The 18,496-nt window shown below is 47.0% G+C and overlaps 2 protein-coding genes across 2 annotated transcripts; one reads left to right on the top strand and one right to left on the bottom strand.

The window, feature by feature from the left end:
- Positions 1-1,164: 1,164 nt before the first annotated feature.
- On the bottom strand, positions 1,165-10,186 carry LOC112235103 (ubinuclein-1-like). Its single transcript, XM_042329355.1, has 16 exons — positions 9,769-10,186; positions 9,512-9,610; positions 8,492-8,590; positions 7,638-7,781; positions 7,362-7,447; positions 5,846-6,276; positions 5,479-5,729; positions 5,318-5,388; positions 5,086-5,212; positions 4,910-5,016; positions 4,637-4,768; positions 4,321-4,470; positions 4,190-4,243; positions 3,426-3,969; positions 2,623-3,064; positions 1,165-1,582 (listed from the first exon to the last, which is right to left on the bottom strand). The coding sequence occupies exons 1-16, from the start codon at positions 10,066-10,068 to the stop codon at positions 1,530-1,532; spliced, it is 3,090 nt and encodes a 1,029-aa protein (XP_042185289.1). The 5' UTR covers positions 10,069-10,186; the 3' UTR covers positions 1,165-1,529.
- A 2,819-nt stretch (positions 10,187-13,005) lies between these two features.
- bmp15 (bone morphogenetic protein 15) lies at positions 13,006-16,238 on the top strand. Its single transcript, XM_024403487.2, has 2 exons — positions 13,006-13,525; positions 13,949-16,238. The coding sequence occupies exons 1-2, from the start codon at positions 13,153-13,155 to the stop codon at positions 14,905-14,907; spliced, it is 1,332 nt and encodes a 443-aa protein (XP_024259255.1). The 5' UTR covers positions 13,006-13,152; the 3' UTR covers positions 14,908-16,238.
- The last annotated feature ends 2,258 nt before the right edge of the window (positions 16,239-18,496 follow it).

Raw genomic sequence — 18,496 nt, 5'->3', positions numbered from 1 at the left:
TGTGAAAGAGCAAAAAAATACATCTGATTTACGAAGTCTTTCTCCCGGTGGTCTGAGGCAGTCGTTAACCAGTGGTTGCAAGCCAACGTCAACTCGTTTTGGGAAATCGCTCGGATTTAAGGATACACCCATGACAGTTCTAACAATTTACGTAGCCTTAATTAACCAATTAGGCACATTTGGGCAGTCTTGATACAAAATGTTGAACAGCAATGCAATGGTTCATTCTATCTGTGAAACGTCACACCTACACTCCTGCCATCTAGTGGACAAAGTCTAAATTACGCCTGGGCTGGAATAATACATTATGGCCTCTGCATTTCAAAGACGTTACAAAAAATATATATTTGTATAATATTTCACCATATCGGTTTTATATTCTCCAACATGCATTTCACATTACCACAAACTTCAAAGTGTTTCCTTTCAAATAGAATCAAGAATATGCACATCCTTGCTTCAGGTAGTTTGATTTGGGTATGTCATTTTAGGCAAAAATGGAAGAAAAAGGGGCAGATCCTTGAGGTTAATTAATCTGGATCTGTGGGTCCACTGCAGGACGGTTGAGCTAACGTAGGCTAATGTGATTAGCATGAGGTTACCTTTATTTTACTAGGCAAGTCAGTTAAGTTGACGGCCTAGGAACAGTGGGTTAACTGTCTGTTCAGGGGCAGAACGACAGATTTGTACCTTGTCAGCTCGGGGATTTGAACTTGCAACCTTCCGGTTACAAGTCAAACGCTCTAATCACTAGGCTACCCTGCCGCCACATTTCCCAGGACATAGACATCTGAGATTGGCAGAAAGCTTAATTTGTTAATCTAACTGCACTGTCCCAATTTACAGTAGCTATTACAGTGAAATAATACCATGCTATTGTTTGAGGAGAGCGCACAGTTATGAACTGAAATGTATTACGACGCTTTTGGGAAACCGGGCCCAGGTCAATGAATAAATATTTATAAGGTATAAATAGCACTCATTTTGTGAGCCCATACAAAACTACTTTAATGATTAGCAGTAGCCTAGGCCTCAATGGTTTATGAGGACCTATAAACATCTTACAAATGATTATTACATACTTTAAAAAGTAATTTCTGCAAATACAAGCTAACATTTAAAATGTGGGAGTATTGATTAAATCAATGAATAAGCGTACTCATATTTCATTTTAAATGCTTTATTACAACGTGCTACCAACGTGGTTACATGATTTGAATGACCGAACTATCAGTAATAATTTAATATGGCAAGAACACTTGACTTCAGTAAGTTCCTCATAACACCACTGTGCTAGCCAGGGATATACATGCAGCTCTGTGACCCATTTAAAAACGTTTCACCCCATCCCATTGCTGACTAGGAGCGTTCCATCTAATCTGTTCAGCAGGGGCTCAGAAGTTCCAATGCCTTATAGGTGTCCATTCCAAGATCATTATTCCAGGCTCAATAGGCCTTTACATCCAGTTCTCCATTTCTTTTCACAAGTCTCCCCCCCCATTTTTACTGCACGTGTCCATTCTAGATGTTCACTGTAGTTTTCTCTGAGTGTTGGGTCCCTCTCCCACCAGCTGGCTGCCATCTAAAAAGCAATACATCTGATCAGGTAATGAATTTATTTATTGACGGGATTTATCATGATTAGGATGATCAGGTATCACGTTAGTTGCCTGGTGTTGAGGTAGAGGAGAGGTTAAAAAGGTAGAAGGTTAAAAAATAATGTCATATTCCTGAGAGGCGCAGAGAGAAACGACTGCAGTCACTCTGACTGCAGTCACTCTGACTGCAGTCACTCTGACTGCAGTCACTCTGACTGCAGTCACTCTGACTGCAGTCACTCTGACTGCAGTCACTCTGACTGCAGTCACACTGACTGCAGTCACACTGACTGCAGTCACACTGACTGCAGTCACACTGACTGCAGTCACACTCACTGCAGTCAACTCTGACTGCAGTCACTCTGACTGCAGTCACTCTGACTGCAGTCACTCTGACTGCAGTCACTGACTGCAGTCACTGACAGTCACTCTGACTGCAGTCACTCTGACTGCAGTCACTCTGACTGCAGTCACTCACTCACTGACTGCAGTCACTCTGACTGCAGTCACTGACTGCAGTCACTGACTGCAGTCACTCTGACTGCAGTCACTGACTGCAGTCACTGACTGCAGTCACTGCAGTCACTCTGACTGCAGTCACTCTGACTGCAGTCACTCTGACTGCAGTCACTCTGACTGCAGTCACTCTGACTGCAGTCACTCTGACTGCAGTCACACTGACTGCAGTCACACTGACTGCAGTCACACTGACTGCAGTCACACTGACTGCAGTCACACTCACTGCAGTCACACTGACTGCAGTCACACTCACTGCAGTCACACTCACTGCAGTCACACTCACTGCAGTCACACTCACTGCAGTCACACTCACTGCAGTCACTGACTGCAGTCAACTCTGCAATCTTTTTTGCTAACGGAAGGGTGAAGAGAGTGCGTGAGCTTCCCTTTATGTCAACAGTGCCTCTAGTAAAGTGAAGTCCATTTGAATATTGACAGGGCATTTTCTCAGGCCAATCCCCTCGAATGCTAAATACAACCATAGATGCATCTCACACACTCTTACTGTGCGTGAGTCCGTGGTGGAACGTTCCGGGAGTGGTGCCGGTGACCAGGGCGTCTTTGGAATGTTGTGACTGGGTCAGCATTCCCATGGTTCCTGGACCGAAGTCGGAGAGCGGGAAACCCAGGGCATGGAGTAGAGGGATTCCAGGAAGACCAGGAGCGGGCTTGTGTCCCGGAGCGGGCTTGTGTCCCGGAGCGGGCTTGTGTCCCGGAGCGGGCTTGTGTCCCGGAGCGGGCTTGTGTCCCGGAGCGGGCTTGTGTCCCGGAGCGGGCTTGTGTCCCGGAGCGGGCTTGTGTCCCGGAGCGGGCTTGTGTCCCGGAGCGGGCTTGTGTCCCGGAGCGGGCTTGTGTCCCGGAGCGGGCTTGTGTCCCGGAGCGGGCTTGTGTCCCGGAGCGGGCTTGTGTCCCGGAGCGGGCAAGCTCCGTGCAGACACCTCAGAAACCTGCAAACAATAAACAAACTATGGCACCGGATTCACTTTGTAGTACACTTCATAGGGAAAAAGCTGCCATTTGGGACAAAGCCTATGACTTTCAGAATCCTGAACTAACAAATAAACCAAATGGCTTTATGCATCACAACTAGGGTTGCAACATTCCTGGAACTTTCAATCAATTCCCTTGTTTTCCAGAAATCCTGGTTAGAGGATCCCAGAGTTTCTGCTTATTCTCTCCTGATTATAGAAACTTAGAACCGGGATTTCGTGGAAACCAGGGAATTTATTGAAAGTCCCCAAAGTTTTGCAACTCTAATCACATTATAATGCATTCTACCCGTCTGTCAACTTTGAATAATGTGGTTACCCGTTTCTTCTTCTTCTGTGGTGGAGGAGGGTGGTTCTTCTGGAGTGAAAGGTCCTGCGTCAATGCTAGGTGCCCCTGGGAAATGTAGTCTTTGTGGATGTGGACTTGCGCCAGCGCCTGGTTAGCGAGCACGGTCAGAGACGACTGGGAGGGAGTGTTCGCCTGAGGGGGTGTGTTCGCGGTCGTTGACTGAGCATGTGTGTTGGCATTGGCTGACATGCTGACAGGCAAAGGCTTCAAATCATCGTAGGGGGTCAACACAGCGATGGGGAAACCAAAATCAGACCGGCAACTCTCCTCCCCCCTTAGCTCAGGTAGCTCCTCCTTCACAACCCCTAAAGAGGGGGGTGTGAGGATGCGACCCTGGTCCAGAGAGTCATCTAGATTCTGGCGGGTTGTGGATATGCCTAAGGCCAAAAGAGGAGAACCGTTCTGGGGTTGAACTCCTAGGAAAACCTGAGGCTCCCCAGGCCCACTGGAGGTCCCTGGAAGAGTTGGAGCACTGCCCAAAGAGGACTGTTTCTTCACCGACTTCCTCTTCACTCTGTGGGAGAGAACACGTTTTCTTTCACTCCTTACAACAAAAAACACAATCTGTGTGATGCAGTCAGAGAGAGTCATGCAGAGCTATAGGGAGTGCATGCTTTAGCTCCAGCCCAGCAGCAACACCCTGGTTCAGCTAATAAAGAGTTTGATGGACGCTACCATAGAGATCTAGGGAGAAAAAAGGTATTATAATTCCTAGTTGTATGGATGATACTTACTGCTGTAGAGGTGCAGTGGGGCAGTGGACCCTTCTACTCTCCTTCAGCAGCACTCTGAGGAACCAACAAACTAGTAAAACACACATCAACAAGTCAACTGGAATATTTGAAGGTTGCGTGTGTGTGTGTACCTGGGCTGCATCCAGCCTTTAGGCCAGAGGGCTTTGATCTCCGTGTCCAAGAAAGCTTTCAGGAACTCCTCCGGTCCCTGCGTCTCACCTTTCCCTTTCTCCACTTCGAATCTATCCATCCTCACCCGAACCGCACTGCACAGGCACTCCCTATCGGGCAAGATAGGATAGTCACCATAGGTGTTTATACGTATGTGTGTGTTGAACCGCACTGCACAGGCACTCCCTATCGGGCAAGATAGGATAGTCACCATAGGTGTTTATACGTATGTGTGTTGATAGATTGATGAGTAAACATTTAGAACAGTAAAGACACCTGATCTCTTGGTTCCATTTGAATTTCTTCCTGGGGCCCACCACTCGTTTACCACTCCTCTCCTCCCCCTCCTCCTCCTCCTCTGATCCTGTGTTCTCCTTCTGTTCTCGCCCTTTACTCTCCTCCACCATCCTGGAGCGGGTCAGAACCAGCCACACGGGTAACAGCGAGGCGGCCAGCCACACAGGTTAGCTAGATACTCCAAGTAGCACATTAAGTGGACTATGAGTTATTTAGTTCTGTGTGTTGACGATAGTTGCCATGGTGACCTACTTAGCGGCCCTGGCCTGGGCGTGGGCCTGGCAGTCGTCGTGGTAACGGGAGATCTGTTCCGGCATCGCCTTGCCGATTGCCTGCCTCAACCTCTGGAGAGGCTCCTCCTAAACCACACAGACAAACATTTGCGCCTGCACACACACACACACAGAGGACGAGCTATCCTGGGTTACCTGTGTCAGCAGTAGTTTCTTGACCCGTTTCAGCAGTGTCTCTCTGCTGCAGGGGAGGAATGAAGCAAGGTGTGTGTACACCTTAGAACGCACCTGGCCACTCACATCTCTGCACTGCAGCTCAATGCTGAGGACCACACACACACATTACTCGTAAGGCAGAACATTGTTATGGGACTTGTATAAGAAAAAGTTTTTGATAGTAGTTTAAACATGAAACCAAACGACTTACTCCAGTAGGATGGCGTTGACCTCTGGTGTGAAGAACTTGACCTTTGACTCTCCCTCCAACCCCTTAGCAGCCTGAACAAGATCAACCAATACATCAATCAATGTGGCGCTCAACAACATAAGGGCACAGCATAACGCAAAGCCCAGTGTCCGGTAGCATACCAGGGCCAGGTCTTGAGCTCTCCTCTCCATGGCTGGTGACAGACCTTCAGGCAGGGGAGTGGGCTGTGGCGGGGGCTGGACCTGTGGGTCAGAGACTGGCTGTGTAGATGGTTTTGGGGCCTGGGGCTTGTTGATGGATTCAAAGACTAGGTCAATCTGGTCCTGGGGGTGAGGGACAGGGTCGATGGGGGTCTGTGTGTGGCTCTCCAGGGTGGAAGTAGGGGGGTCACCACCTGCACCGCCACAGAGTCCTGGAACAACAGTAATATATATAGTATGTTGTAATTATTGGACTTCAAATGTACCATTATCAACACAAAACAAATATCAATGAAAATGGACAATAAAGTATAGTAGAGTATCGAACCGTTCACTTCCTTGTAGGCCAAGGTCTTGGCGTTGACCTCCTGATTGGTTAAGGTCATGGCAACGACTACCTGATTGGCCAGCGTCTCAGCGGAGGCGTCCAATAGGGTGTCTAGATCGAGGTCAAAGTCCACAGTGCTGGCTGCCTGGAGAAACGCCCTGTCATTGGTCGATCCGATCAAGCTGAGCAGAGGGTCCGCCATGTTGGCGCCGCCCCCAGCAGGGTCTGCAGAAACATAGGGGGTTGTGGGTAGTGTAGTCTTCTCCAGACCAAACTTCTGTTGCTCTCGCTCTCTCTCTCTTTTTAGTTTCTCTTTGTCTTTCTGTTTCTGGAACTTTCTCAACATGTCTGTGACACTCAGAGGACCAGCAGGCTTCTTCCTTTTCTTCTTCTTCGGTTTCTCCTCCCACATGTTCTTGTCAGGTAGAACACTGGGGAAGAGGGGGGAGCACAGAGAGCTCCCACATGTTCTTGGGCACAGAGAGAGCAGGTAGAACACTGGGCACAGAAGAGGGGGAGCACAGAGAGAGCACAGAGGGGCACAGAGAGCACAGAGAGAGAGGGGGAGCACAGAGGGCGGGGAGCACAGAGAGAGCACAGGGGGAGGGAGCACAGAGAGAGGGGGAGGGGAGCACAGAGAGAGGGGGGCAGCACAGAGAGAGGGGGCACAGAGAGCACAGAGAGAGGGGGGAGCACAGAGAGAGAGAGGGAGCACAGAGAGAGGGGGAGCACAGAGAGAGAGAGGGAGCACAGAGAGAGGGGGAGCACAGAGCACAGAGAGAGGGGCACAGAGCACAGAGAGAGGGGGGAGCACAGAGAGAGAGAGGGAGCACAGAGAGAGAGAGGGAGCACAGAGAGAGAGGGGAGCAGCACAGAGAGAGGGGGAGCACAGAGAGAGGGGGAGCACAGAGAGAGAGACAGAGGAGCACAGAGAGAGGGAGAGAGCACAGAGAGAGAGGGGAGCACAGAGAGAGAGGGAGCACAGAGAGAGAGGGGAGCACAGAGAGAGAGGGAGCACAGAGAGAGAGGGAGCACAGAGAGAGAGAGGGAGCACAGAGAGAGAGGGGAGCACAGAGAGAGAGGGGAGCACAGAGAGAGAGAGGGAGCACAGAGAGCACAGAGAGAGAGGGGAGCACAGAGAGAGAGAGGGAGCACAGAGAGAGAGGGGAGCACAGAGAGAGAGAGGGAGCACAGAGAGAGAGAGAGAGGGAGCACAGAGAGAGAGGGAGCACAGAGAGAGACAGGGAGCACAGAGAGAGCAGGGAGCACAGAGAGAGGGAGCACAGAGAGAGGGAGCACAGAGAGGAGCACAGAGAGAGGGAGCACAGAGAGAGCACAGGGAGCACAGAGAGAGAGGAGCACAGAGAGAGGGAGCACAGAGAGAGGGAGCACAGAGAGGGAGGAGAGCACAGAGAGGGAGGGAGCGAGAGAGGGAGCACAGAGAGAGGGAGCGTAAATGGACAAGCTATGATCCATAGTTGTCAATCAACTGATCAGGAGTCAGTCCGTCTCTCACCCAGTGTTTGACACCGTGGGGTTTGCAGTCGCCACCTGTCCAGGGTATTTCCTCCTCTTCACTTCTCCCTCTTGCTTCCTGCGTTTCTGGAACAAAACAAAGAATGATGTCTGAACTGGAACATGTTCTATTCACAAACACAAATACAGTCATGATCCTACATATTGTCCGCATCCCAAATAGCACCCTATTCAGAGACCACTCCGGCCAAAAGTAGTACACCATAGAAGGATTAGGGCACTATTTGGAACAGGACGCAGCCATAGAGTTAATTACTTTAGGGGGCTTGGGTTGTTGGTTCTTGGTCATGAAGTCATCGTCTGTCTCCGTATCAGAGGCCTGGCGGAACTGGAGAGGTCCAGAGTTGACATAGAACCCTCCCAGCTTGGTGCTCAGAGAGGCTGGGACCAACTCATCATACTGCAGAGAGGTCAGGAGGGGGCGATATTACAGTATAATACAGTACTATACTACATTACTAAACTAATCAGACCAGCTTGGTGTTCAGAGAGGACAGGAGGGGGAGATATTACAGTATAATACAGTACTATACTACATTACTAAACTAAACAGACCAGCTTGGTGTTCAGAGAGGACAGGAGGGGGAGATATTACAGTACTATACTACATTAATAATCAGACCAGCTTAGTGTTCAGAGAGAACAGGAGGGAGCGATATTACAGTATAATACTACATTACTAATCAGACCAGCTTGGTGCTCAGAGAGGCTGGGACCAACTCATCATACTGCAGAGAGGACAGGAGGGGGCGATATTACAGTATAATACAGTACTATACTACATTACTAAACTAATCAGACCAGCTTGGTGCTCAGAGAGGCTGGGACCAACTCATCATTCTGCAGAGAGGTCAGGAGGGGGCAATATTACAGTATAATACTACATTACTAAACCGAACCAGGAGAACCAGGGTAAACCGAACCAGGAGAACCAGGAGAAACCGAACCAGGAGAACCAGGACAAACCGAACCAGGAGAACCAGGACAAACCGAACCAGGAGAACCAGGACAAACCGAACCAGGATAACCAGGACAAACCGAACCAGGATAACCAGGACAAACCGAACCAGGAGAACCCGAACCAGGAGAAACATGGTAAACTGAACCTACTGCCTCGGAGTTGTCGATGAAAGAGTCTTCGTTGTCATAACCATAGCCTATATCCACTAGATCCTGAATACGATCCTTCTTACGTTTGTTCCCACATCCCTGGACAGTTAGAGAACAAGAGAGCAGAAGAGTACGAGAGAGAGAAAGACAAAGACAGGGGGTTCATCAAGACAATAAGGCATTAAAACAATGACATTGAATGCATCCCAAATGGCACCCTAATCCCTAAAGTTCTGGTCTAAAGTAGTGCACTATGTAGGGAATAGGGTCCCATAGAGCTCTGGTCTAAAGTAGTGCACTGTATATGGAATAGGGTGGCATTTGGGACACAATATTTAAACAGTCTTAAGGCCAGGCACCACACACTAATGAAGAAATACACTTTTTTTTTAATCATATCACAATACACTTACCAATTTAATGCTTCTGAAATATTGTATTTAAGTACGCAGATCAGGTGATATGCAAATGTGTGCATATTTAATTATCAGGCAAATAAAAATTGTACACGGGATCAAAATCAGTCTAAATATTTTTAATAATTGAAAACATTAAACATTAAAAACAATTCCCTATGTATACGTCTGGAGAATATGTCAAATGATAAAACACAACATTTGCGGAATGCTTCAAAGGCTGAGAAATATGTTGGCATGTGCAGAGGTTAAAGACAAGGGCACTGAATTCAGACTGCCAAATTTTTTTTTACACCCAATCACCATCTCGTCAGTCAGTTACTACATATAGACCAGTTTGTAACATTCTCGATGAGAAGGGCTTTTAAAATGGTGTGATTCAATGTAGTGAGCTTAGAAATTAAGTGGTAACAATTCATGAAATGTTGATTAAAGTTGTAGGATAAACTAACGAAAAATACGTTTTTAGCAACTTTTTTTTTTGGGGGGTAACTCCTTAAATGGACCAAAAAAGTAATTCTGTATGTAAAATGTAATTTTAGCTTGTGGTGCCTGGCCATAATATTAGGCTTGGCACCAAATACTAATATTCAACTCCACTAACATATTTATCCTCGAATCTCCTGGCGATTGCTCCAAGTTCATCCTTCTCTCTGTTCTCCTGCTCAATTGTGTTTGGTAGATCTTTGTCTGAAACGCTCTTCTGGAAAAACAGTGCCTTTGTTAGTGGCGTCAATGAAACGTATTTAGGATAATACATTTAGCTAGTTTCCTAGTTGATTTAACAGTCATAATTGATCAGTCTAAATCTATTGATCAATCACACCAATTCTATCTGAACGGAGCGTCTTTCTTTCTCACCTTTTTGTAAACAAGTTCAGGGTAGTAAAACTCAGGACACCTATGCTGGTCTGGCTCAAACAACGTCAGGACAAAGCGTTCGGTCTTAACCAGTTTGGTTGAAGTACCCTGAGAAGACGAGTTGGATGTGGCTACAGGTTGTTTGGTTGGACTTCCCCGGGAAGTTGAGGTCGACGCAGCTACTGGAGTAACGGTGAGCTCCTCTTTAGGGGGTAACGCTGGTTTAATGACCCCCACGGCTGACTGCAGGGGGACATTACTGGACAGAGTAGTCAGTTGAACTCTTCGTGGTTCGGCCATGGCAGCGAACAAAAGACTATCGGAACATCCGCGTCCCGCTGAATTAGTAGCTGTCCAAATAACTTCAACAGACACTCCCCGCCCCTAATCAGCAGCAGCAGGTGTTCGTTTGAATTTCACCTGTGCTGCGTTCAGTACGATAGAACGTATTGCAGCCAGAGAGGAAGAGGGGAAGCGAGAGGATATCTGCCTTCTCATTGGCTAGAATGGTCTGAACTGATCTCACCTGCAGTCAATCATTTGGGAAGCACTCGTCACTTCGATACCTAAGTGACTTTTTCGTAGCAGGTTAGGAGACTGAGTTTAAGGGAAGTGAAAATGCTTACCTAACCTGCTACAAAAATCTTCTTTTTTTTAATCAAAGTGCTATGAAAAGAGTGTGTCCCTTCAATAATTGAGGACATGTATTTCCATTGTTAGAGAGTTCAATCAGGTATCTTGTCAATATAATTACTGTGGAGGCTGCTGAGGGGAGGACGGCTCATAATAATGGCTGGAACGGAGTAAAATGGAATGGCATAATAATAATTAACTTATTCCACTCCAGCCATTACCACGAGCCCATCCTCCCCAATTAAGGTTCCACCAACCTCCTGTGAAATAATAGAACGTCTTTGCTGCAACGTTCAATTAAACGGAAACTGTGCTGTTCTGAACGACCAGTTGAAAAAACGGGGAGGGGTTGGGTTGTGGGTTGGGGAATTCTTCTTCGTTGGGGTTTTATGGCGGTGTCACCTACCAGGCTGGAGTTTGATGTTTTAAATTCTGCACTCTAGTCCAAGGTTTCTAACGCTTTTTTTTTGTTGGCCAGGGAAACCCCACCCCAGGCATACCGGCGACCAAGGGACATACATTATATGTTAGAATTATGTGAATGATAATAGCAAGTAGAAGAAGTAATCACCGTTTTAAAATGAATGGATTTAGTAGACCGTGTCATTATTTTGACCTCTCCACAGCTCACTGGAAGAGGAAGTGTAAAACTATAACATAGTATATTAGCTAGAATGGTATCTTTGGCGATTTAGAGAAAATGTTGCTGTTGTAAAGCATATTGTCTGCAATTCTGCAAATATTTCTATTGAGTGGAGTTTTTTTTCTGTACAGTTTTGAAGCTTATTTCCAGCAATTCTACACAGTTTGGCATGGAGCTGAAAGGAAAGTTTGCAGTTTTATAGCTAATTTCCTGCAATTCTATGCATTTTGACATGGCTAATCCTGCGTTCCTTTGCTCAAACATTATAACAAAATCAACAGGCATCAATTCTCCCTGACTGTCTAGCTTTTATTTGATTGTTAGTTCTTGAAGATGGTATTATATAATATATATATATATATATATATATATATATATATATATATAGTTCAATATCTTTTCGGCATGCTTTCTATCCGGTTTTGGTTGTTTAAGATCACACCAACAGTTGGAGGGTGTAGGGGCTAATAAGACCCTCAGATAGCGTCTGCAAGGCTGCAGGCTTCAGAGCGATGTGCTTTTCACGACGCACTGCGATCTGTTGGAAGTTTGTGCAATTTCATACAAAATAATGGAGAGGCGTGTCTAATTATAAGCCACATGCATTTGTTTGTGTCTGATTTCGAGACTCGCCACGTGAAATAACAGGATAAATACCTCCCAAAATAAATAACAGGATAAATACCTCCCAAAATAAATAACAGGATAAATACCTCCCAAAATAAATAACAGGATAAATACCTCCCAAAATAAATAACAGGATAAATACCTCCCAAAATAAATAACAGGATAAATACCCTCCCAAAATAAATAACAGGATAAATACCTCCCAAATTAAATAACAGGATAAATACCTCCCAAAATAAATAACAGGATAAATACCTCCCAAAATAAATAACAGGATAAATCCCAAATTAAATGTTTAACTGTTACTGAAGTGTAAAACTTGTATTTGTTCATTTTAATTTCATACCAGTTTTACTATTTAAAAGTGGAACATGAATTAATTTAAGTCACTTAGTGTACAGGAGTTGATGGGTTTATTGAGCCCCTCGCCACTCTCACCCCTTGACAACTAAGGACCCTCTGAGTGAGTTGGTAGGGGCGAGGGGGTGGTTTGGGATTCACCGATTGGCTGATCGCTCCCAACCCAGAGGAATCCCCAACCAGTTGATTACTTTAAAATTGTGGAAGCCCTTAAAAGAGATTCTCCGGTACTTTTGGATACTTTTTAGCCAGTAGTTCTGAAAGCAGAGCTCGCGAGCCAAAAGTGGTCCACGGAAATTGTGTACTACGTCACATATGTGAAGATATGCACCACGTCATTGCTCTCTCTCTCGCTCTGCTGTCGGTGCGTCATGTGCATCTTGCTAGCTGTCACTCATATGGTGAGGAGCTGAAGCTCATTGGTTGAACTCAAATTGCTAAGGGGCTGGCCCATGTGGAAGAAAATGTAGTGGAAATGGCGCAGCACAGCCTCCAGAAAAACAGTCGCTTTCAAACTAGAGATTTCGAGGCTAATCGAGGTAAAACAGTAATTCTGCACATAGATTATGTGTGTATGAGTTACACATGAACACATCCAGCTCAAAGCAGGAAGTTTAAAAAAAATACTTAGTAGGCCCCAAAGTTCCGGAGCATGTCTTTAATGTCACTGTCCATGCTAAAATAGTTTCTATCCAAGTTGAGTCCTCTAACTATCTCTATGAGTTTGGCCTATTTCGCGTTTCAGCTTTCATCAGGGCGTGACAATTGTTCCTTTGCGTCACACCTGTCGTCCACACCTCACGAGAGGGGTCAATTGGGGGTCAAACTGATTATGGTGTTTTCCACTGCCACAAAGTCATATCGTAAAAATTCATAAACAACAATGATTTCATTTAAGGTTAGGCACACGGTTAGCAGTGTGGTTTAAAAACATATTTTGAGAATATAATTTGTAGAAATGGGCGTGGTTTATGGCGCTGTGGTAACTAGTGATGAGCGAAAATGGCCGGTTGTTTGTCAGGTGAGCGCGCGTCTCACCTTGTCCTCGGTAAGAAATCACACCTTTTGATTCCATCCTTCTGGTGGCAGTAACTCGGGCTTTCACCGGTGCTAGGTCGAACATGAGGGCTTCCCACCGTAACAACACATGTATCCTGTCCTTTTTCGTATTTTTCTTGTGTTCTACGTTTACCCGAGCGGACGGGAAAATGGCCAACATTCCTACCGATCCCTCTGCTTCGTTACAATCACAACTCGGTGGGAGATGTCGCCGAAATCACCATAGCACTAGTCAGAAAAACCAGCAGGAGCCGCTTCACACGCTGCTAACAGAAGCACAGAAGGCCGACCAGAACTTGCAATATATGTTAAGCTTGTTTAAGAGCGCAGCCGACCCGGATGGGAGGCCTAAACAGCATCGGATGTTCGGGTCGAACACAGCGCGTCTGTTGCGACCCAACACCACCCAGGTGTGGTCTCTGACATCGTCTTCAGGTGAGACACACAGTGTGTAAGATAACAAGCGCTTATCATCCTGAAGGTTTTGTCTATCTGATTATATGGAATTGCAGTGGTAAGGGTAGGCCTGTTGTACAACTATTCATTGTCATTCATAATAACAATATATAAACCGTTATTAAGGCTATAGGTTATGATGGGTATTGGGTATATGCTATGGTGTAGAATAGTCTAGGTTACCTTTTGTCTTTAACTGTTTGTTATGGTGAAGCCTTACCATTTTTCAATTTAGAAGTGTATCGGGTCAAAGGTGAGATGAAGATATTGACTCCTACCATTGTCATCTCTCCCTGTTCTTTGCATCCTTTCTCTCCCTCAACCCTCTCCATCTCTCTCTCTCCCTATACACATTTTTCTCCCTCCTGTCCTCTCTCTGCATGTTCTCTCTCCTTCCTCCAGTCCTGCGCTACACCTACACAGTGGAGTATGACCTCCAGTCCCTCTCCCTGGAACAGCTAGTGAGAGCCTCCTTTGTCCACCTCCGTCCCTCTAATACATCCAGGACGCCCCACCCCTCCCCTCTCCGTTGCAGGGCCAGAGTCACCTCTCTGGGGCATGATAGCTGGACAAGCCCCCATGAAGGTCTGGGGCGCCTAGTCACCCTGGAGCCACATCAGCAGTGGACAGAAACTGACATCACAGAGCACCTCACCGCACAGGTGGTAACGCTGACCCAGGGAAGGCCAAAGCAGGGCAGTTGCCTGACCCTCATGGCCCAGTATTGGTGCTTGGATCCTGGGCATTGGAGGAGCGAGGCCTTGGGAAGCCTGTGGAGAATCCGAGGGGGACACAGGAGGGGAAGGAGGGCGGCCTCCGCAAATCACCTCAACACCCCCGCTCTCCTCCTCTTCCTCAATGAAGAGGAAGAAACCAGAGAGTGGAGGGCAGCGACCCGAACTGGGTGGTCCAGTTTGGGGGGTCTGACTCCAGAGCCTCACCACCTCTCCGCCCCCCGACTCCGTCGCTCCAACGGCCCTAATCCACCAGGTAGCATCGCCTCTGACATCCCCAACTACCGAAAACACAAGAAACCCTCGCCCAAGAACCAGTGCAAACTCCACTCCTACCGGGTCACCTTTGCCGCGTTAGGCCTGGTCAAATACCTCGCCCCTCACCAGTACAACCCTGGCTACTGTAAAGGAGACTGTCCCAGAATCCTCCACTACGGCCTCAACCCCTCCAGCCATGCCATAATGCAGAACCTGATTAAAGGGAAGGGGATGGACGAGGTGCCGTCGCTGTCCTGCGTGCCGTATAAGTACAAGCCCATCAGCGTACTGATGCTGCTGGATGACAACAAGACAGTGGATTATAAGGAGATCCCTGACATGATAGCTGAGTCCTGCACCTGTCGGTAGTTCGAGAAATGAGGGGGGGGGGACGTTAGGAGCATGGACCCCCCCCCTTACACACTTGCTGCTAGTTAAAGACATTTGGGTGGGGAGGGAGTCAGGGGGAGGCCGGTCCCCCTCTTCATTACTCGGTAGAGACTGGGGCTTAGCTTACCCTCCCTTTCACTAAGCTGTCCCTCCCAACCGTGAGTTTGCTGATCCGTCTCCCTCCCTCCCACCACTGGCTTCAGATGCCCCATGTCACACTGAACCTTTTGGAGGAGAGGAGGGAAAAGACTGTGGTAGAGGGTGGGGTAGCTTGGAGGGGGTTCCACAAAAACAAAATGGCTTGTTGCCTTCTTTAACATGCTCTGTGTACAGGTTTATATTAGAATCAGTGGACCAGTAAATGAATCATATGAGACTGAAGGCTCTTCACTTCACTGTGAACCTCCTGGAGGGCAGAGAGAACAACTTAAGAGCCCAGATCACACCACCATAAAGCTCTGTGGGTAGTGAAGTCTGACAATGGTCATGTGATGATGAAATAATGGGCTGTAGGAATATGTTGATGGGTGCACAGGAAGGGTCAATCCTGGCGTTCTGCTTGAACCAATTTGGTGTTTGTTTGTATTTTTTTTGTTTTTTCTGGTCTTTTTCTTTTTAAAATCTTGTTATCAATGCTTGACATCTGGACACAGGAAGTGAGTGATGGAACACACAACGTGATTGGCCAGAGACTAAGCTTCGTAAGATATGTACATATTTGGATCCACACACTTTGTGTTGTTGGCATGTTGGGCCCCTCTAACAGTTTGGGTGTCTGCCCTAAAATTAAATACAAATAATAAAAAAAAAATGCATTTTAAAATTTAAAAAATGGTCGCCGGCCTTTTTCAGTGCGCCTTTATATTGAGTTATTAAGGACTCGATGGAGTCTTGCTAGACTTGAAGCGTGTCCCAAATGACACCCTATTCCCTCTGTAGTGCACTACTTTTGACCAGGACCAGTAGGGTAGTAGTGCACTACATAAGGAATAGGGTGCCATTTGGGACGTAACCTTGGAGTTTACTGCTTCTTTACAAAACCACAGATTTTTCTAATATTTCTGGGCTGAGGGTGTGGCCTTCCCAAATGGATAAGAGCGGGAGGGAGGATAAGAACTAGGGCAGTATCACTGTCAATGGCGTATCTCAGGGGAAAATAAACTAAACGGGGAAAGTGCAATGTGTCTAAGTATTTTTCAGGAGTGTGTCTTATGAATGTTTAGCTAAAAGTCTCGCACTGAAATTATTGTGACGTTTTATTATAATGAATGAAAAATAAATAATAAAATAAATATTTTGTAAAAATCTGATTTGACATTGGTTTTGTTTCTTAACTACAGTTGGATGATAATGCCCCTAATGTTGAATTGGTAGTCACTAGTTAGCCATGCATGTTTTCAAAGTAACTTTTTTTGACATTTGGTTTTGTGTTCTAATGTGAGAAGGATTTAAAAAATAAAGTTTTCTGTCTCTTTTTTGGACACAGAATTTAGCCTATTGGACAAAGAAGCATTTTGAATGGAGACTATCCATTTTAACATGATATTTAGTCCAGAACTAGACTCAATCTGTGTCTGAGAAAACCAACTGTTTATATTCATGATTTTACCATGTTACCCTGTTAATGTAATTCAGGGTTCTCCATCATGAAGCATGCTGGAGTGGACAAAATGGACAATATTATATTAAGGGTTGATGGGCCTGTTAATGTAGTTCAGTGTTCTCCACATCATGAAGCATGCTGGAGTGGACAAAATGGATATTAAGTGTTGATGGGCCTGTTAATGTAATTCAGGGTTCTCCATCATGAAGCATGCTGGTGTGGACAAAATGGATATTAAGTGTTGATGGGCCTGTTAATGTAATTCAGGGTTCTCCATCATGAAGCATGCTGGTGTGGACAAAATGGATATTAAGTGTTGATGGGCCTGTTAATGTAATTCAGGGTTCTCCATCATGAAGCATGCTGGTGTGGACAAAATGGATATTAAGGGTTGATGGGCCTGTTAATGTAGGGCCTACAATTTGGCATTGTATCCTGAGTATACCAGACATTAGGAACATCTTCCCAGTGTTGAGATGCACCTTTCTGCTCTCAGAACAGCCTCCATTCGTCAGGACATGGACTCTGCAAGGTGGGGAGAGCGTTCCAGAGGGATACTGGTCCATGTGGACTCTACAAGGTGGGGAGAGCGTTCCACAGGGATGCTGGTCCATGTGGACTCTGCAAGGTGGGGAGAGCGTTCCAGAGGGATACTGGTCCATGTGGACTCTGCTAGGTGGGGAGAGCGTTCCAGAGGGATGCTGGTCCATGTGGACTCTGCAAGGTGGGGAGAGCGTTCCACAGGGAGACTGGTCCATGTGGACTCTGCTAGGTGGGGAGAGCGTTCCACAGGGATACTGGTCCATGTGGACTCTGCTAGGTGGGGAGAGCGTTCCACAGGGATACTGGTCCATGTGGACTCTGCTAGGTGGGGAGAGCGTTCCATGGGATACTGGTCCATGTGGACTCTGCAAGGTGGGGAGAGCGTTCCAGAGGGATACTGGTCCATGTGGACTCTACAAGGTGGGGAGAGCGTTCCACAGGGATACTGGTCCATGTGGACTCTGCAAGGTGGGGAGAGCGTTCCAGAGGGATACTGGTCCATGTGGACTCTACAAGGTGGGGAGAGCGTTCCACAGGGATACTGGTCCATGTGGACTCTACAAGGTGGGGAGAGCGTTCCACAGGGAGACTGGACCATGTGGACTCTGCAAGGTGGGGAGAGCGTTCCACAGGGAGACTGGACCATGTGGACTCTGCAAGGTGAGGAGAGCGTTCCACAGGGAGACTGGACCATGTGGACTCTGCAAGGTGGGGAGAGCGTGGGATACTGGACCATGTGGACTCTACAAGGTGGGGAGAGCGTTCCACAGGGATACTGGTCCATGTGGACTCTACAAGGTGGGGAGAGCGTTCCACAGGGATACTGGACCATGTGGACTCTGCAAGGTGGGGAGAGCCACAGGGATACTGGTCCATGTGGACTCTACAAGGTGGGGAGAGCGTTCCACAGGGATACTGGTCCATGTGGACTCTGCAAGGTGGGGAGAGCGTTCCACAGGGAGACTGGACCATGTGGACTCTACAAGGTGGGGAGAGCGTTCCACAGGGAGACTGGACCATGTGGACTCTACAAGGTGGGGAGAGCGTTCCACAGGGATACTGGTCCATGTGGACTCTACAAGGTGGGGAGAGCGTTCCACAGGGATACTGGTCCATGTGGACTCTGCTAGGTGGGGAGAGCGTTCCACAGGGATACTGGTCCATGTGGACTCTGCTAGGTGGGGAGAGTGTGAAAAAAAAAAACCCAGCAGGGTTGTAGTTCTTGACACACTCAAACCGGTGGGCTTGGCACGTATAACCATGTTCAAAGGCACTTCAATATTTAGTCTTGCCCATTCACCCTGGGAATAGCACCTATACACCATGTCTCGGTGCTTAAAAAGCCTTTAACCTGCCTCCTCCCCTTCATCTACACTGATTGAAGTGGATTTAACAAGCGACATCAATAAAGGATCATATATC

This window comes from Oncorhynchus tshawytscha, linkage group LG10, assembly GCF_018296145.1.
Source record: "Oncorhynchus tshawytscha isolate Ot180627B linkage group LG10, Otsh_v2.0, whole genome shotgun sequence".
In the NCBI taxonomy this organism is placed as follows: Eukaryota; Metazoa; Chordata; class Actinopteri; order Salmoniformes; family Salmonidae; genus Oncorhynchus; species Oncorhynchus tshawytscha.
The sequence above is the reverse complement of the archived record's forward strand: the minus strand, read 5'-3'. Positions and strand labels throughout refer to the sequence as shown.

Excerpts from the sequence above, each read along its gene's own strand:
- LOC112235103 (XM_042329355.1), bottom strand. The coding sequence starts at position 10,068 with ATGGCCGAACCACGAAGAGTTCAACTGACTACTCTGTCCAGTAATGTC. Across the intron at positions 5,017-5,085 it reads AGAAACTACTGCTGACACAG|GAGGAGCCTCTCCAGAGGTT; the intron begins GTAACCCAGGAT and ends TGTGTGGTTTAG. Across the intron at positions 4,244-4,320 it reads AAAGGCTGGATGCAGCCCAG|AGTGCTGCTGAAGGAGAGTA; the intron begins GTACACACACAC and ends TTGGTTCCTCAG.
- bmp15 (XM_024403487.2), top strand. The coding sequence starts at position 13,153 with ATGAGGGCTTCCCACCGTAACAACACATGTATCCTGTCCTTTTTCGTA. Across the intron at positions 13,526-13,948 it reads GTCTCTGACATCGTCTTCAG|TCCTGCGCTACACCTACACA; the intron begins GTGAGACACACA and ends TCCTTCCTCCAG.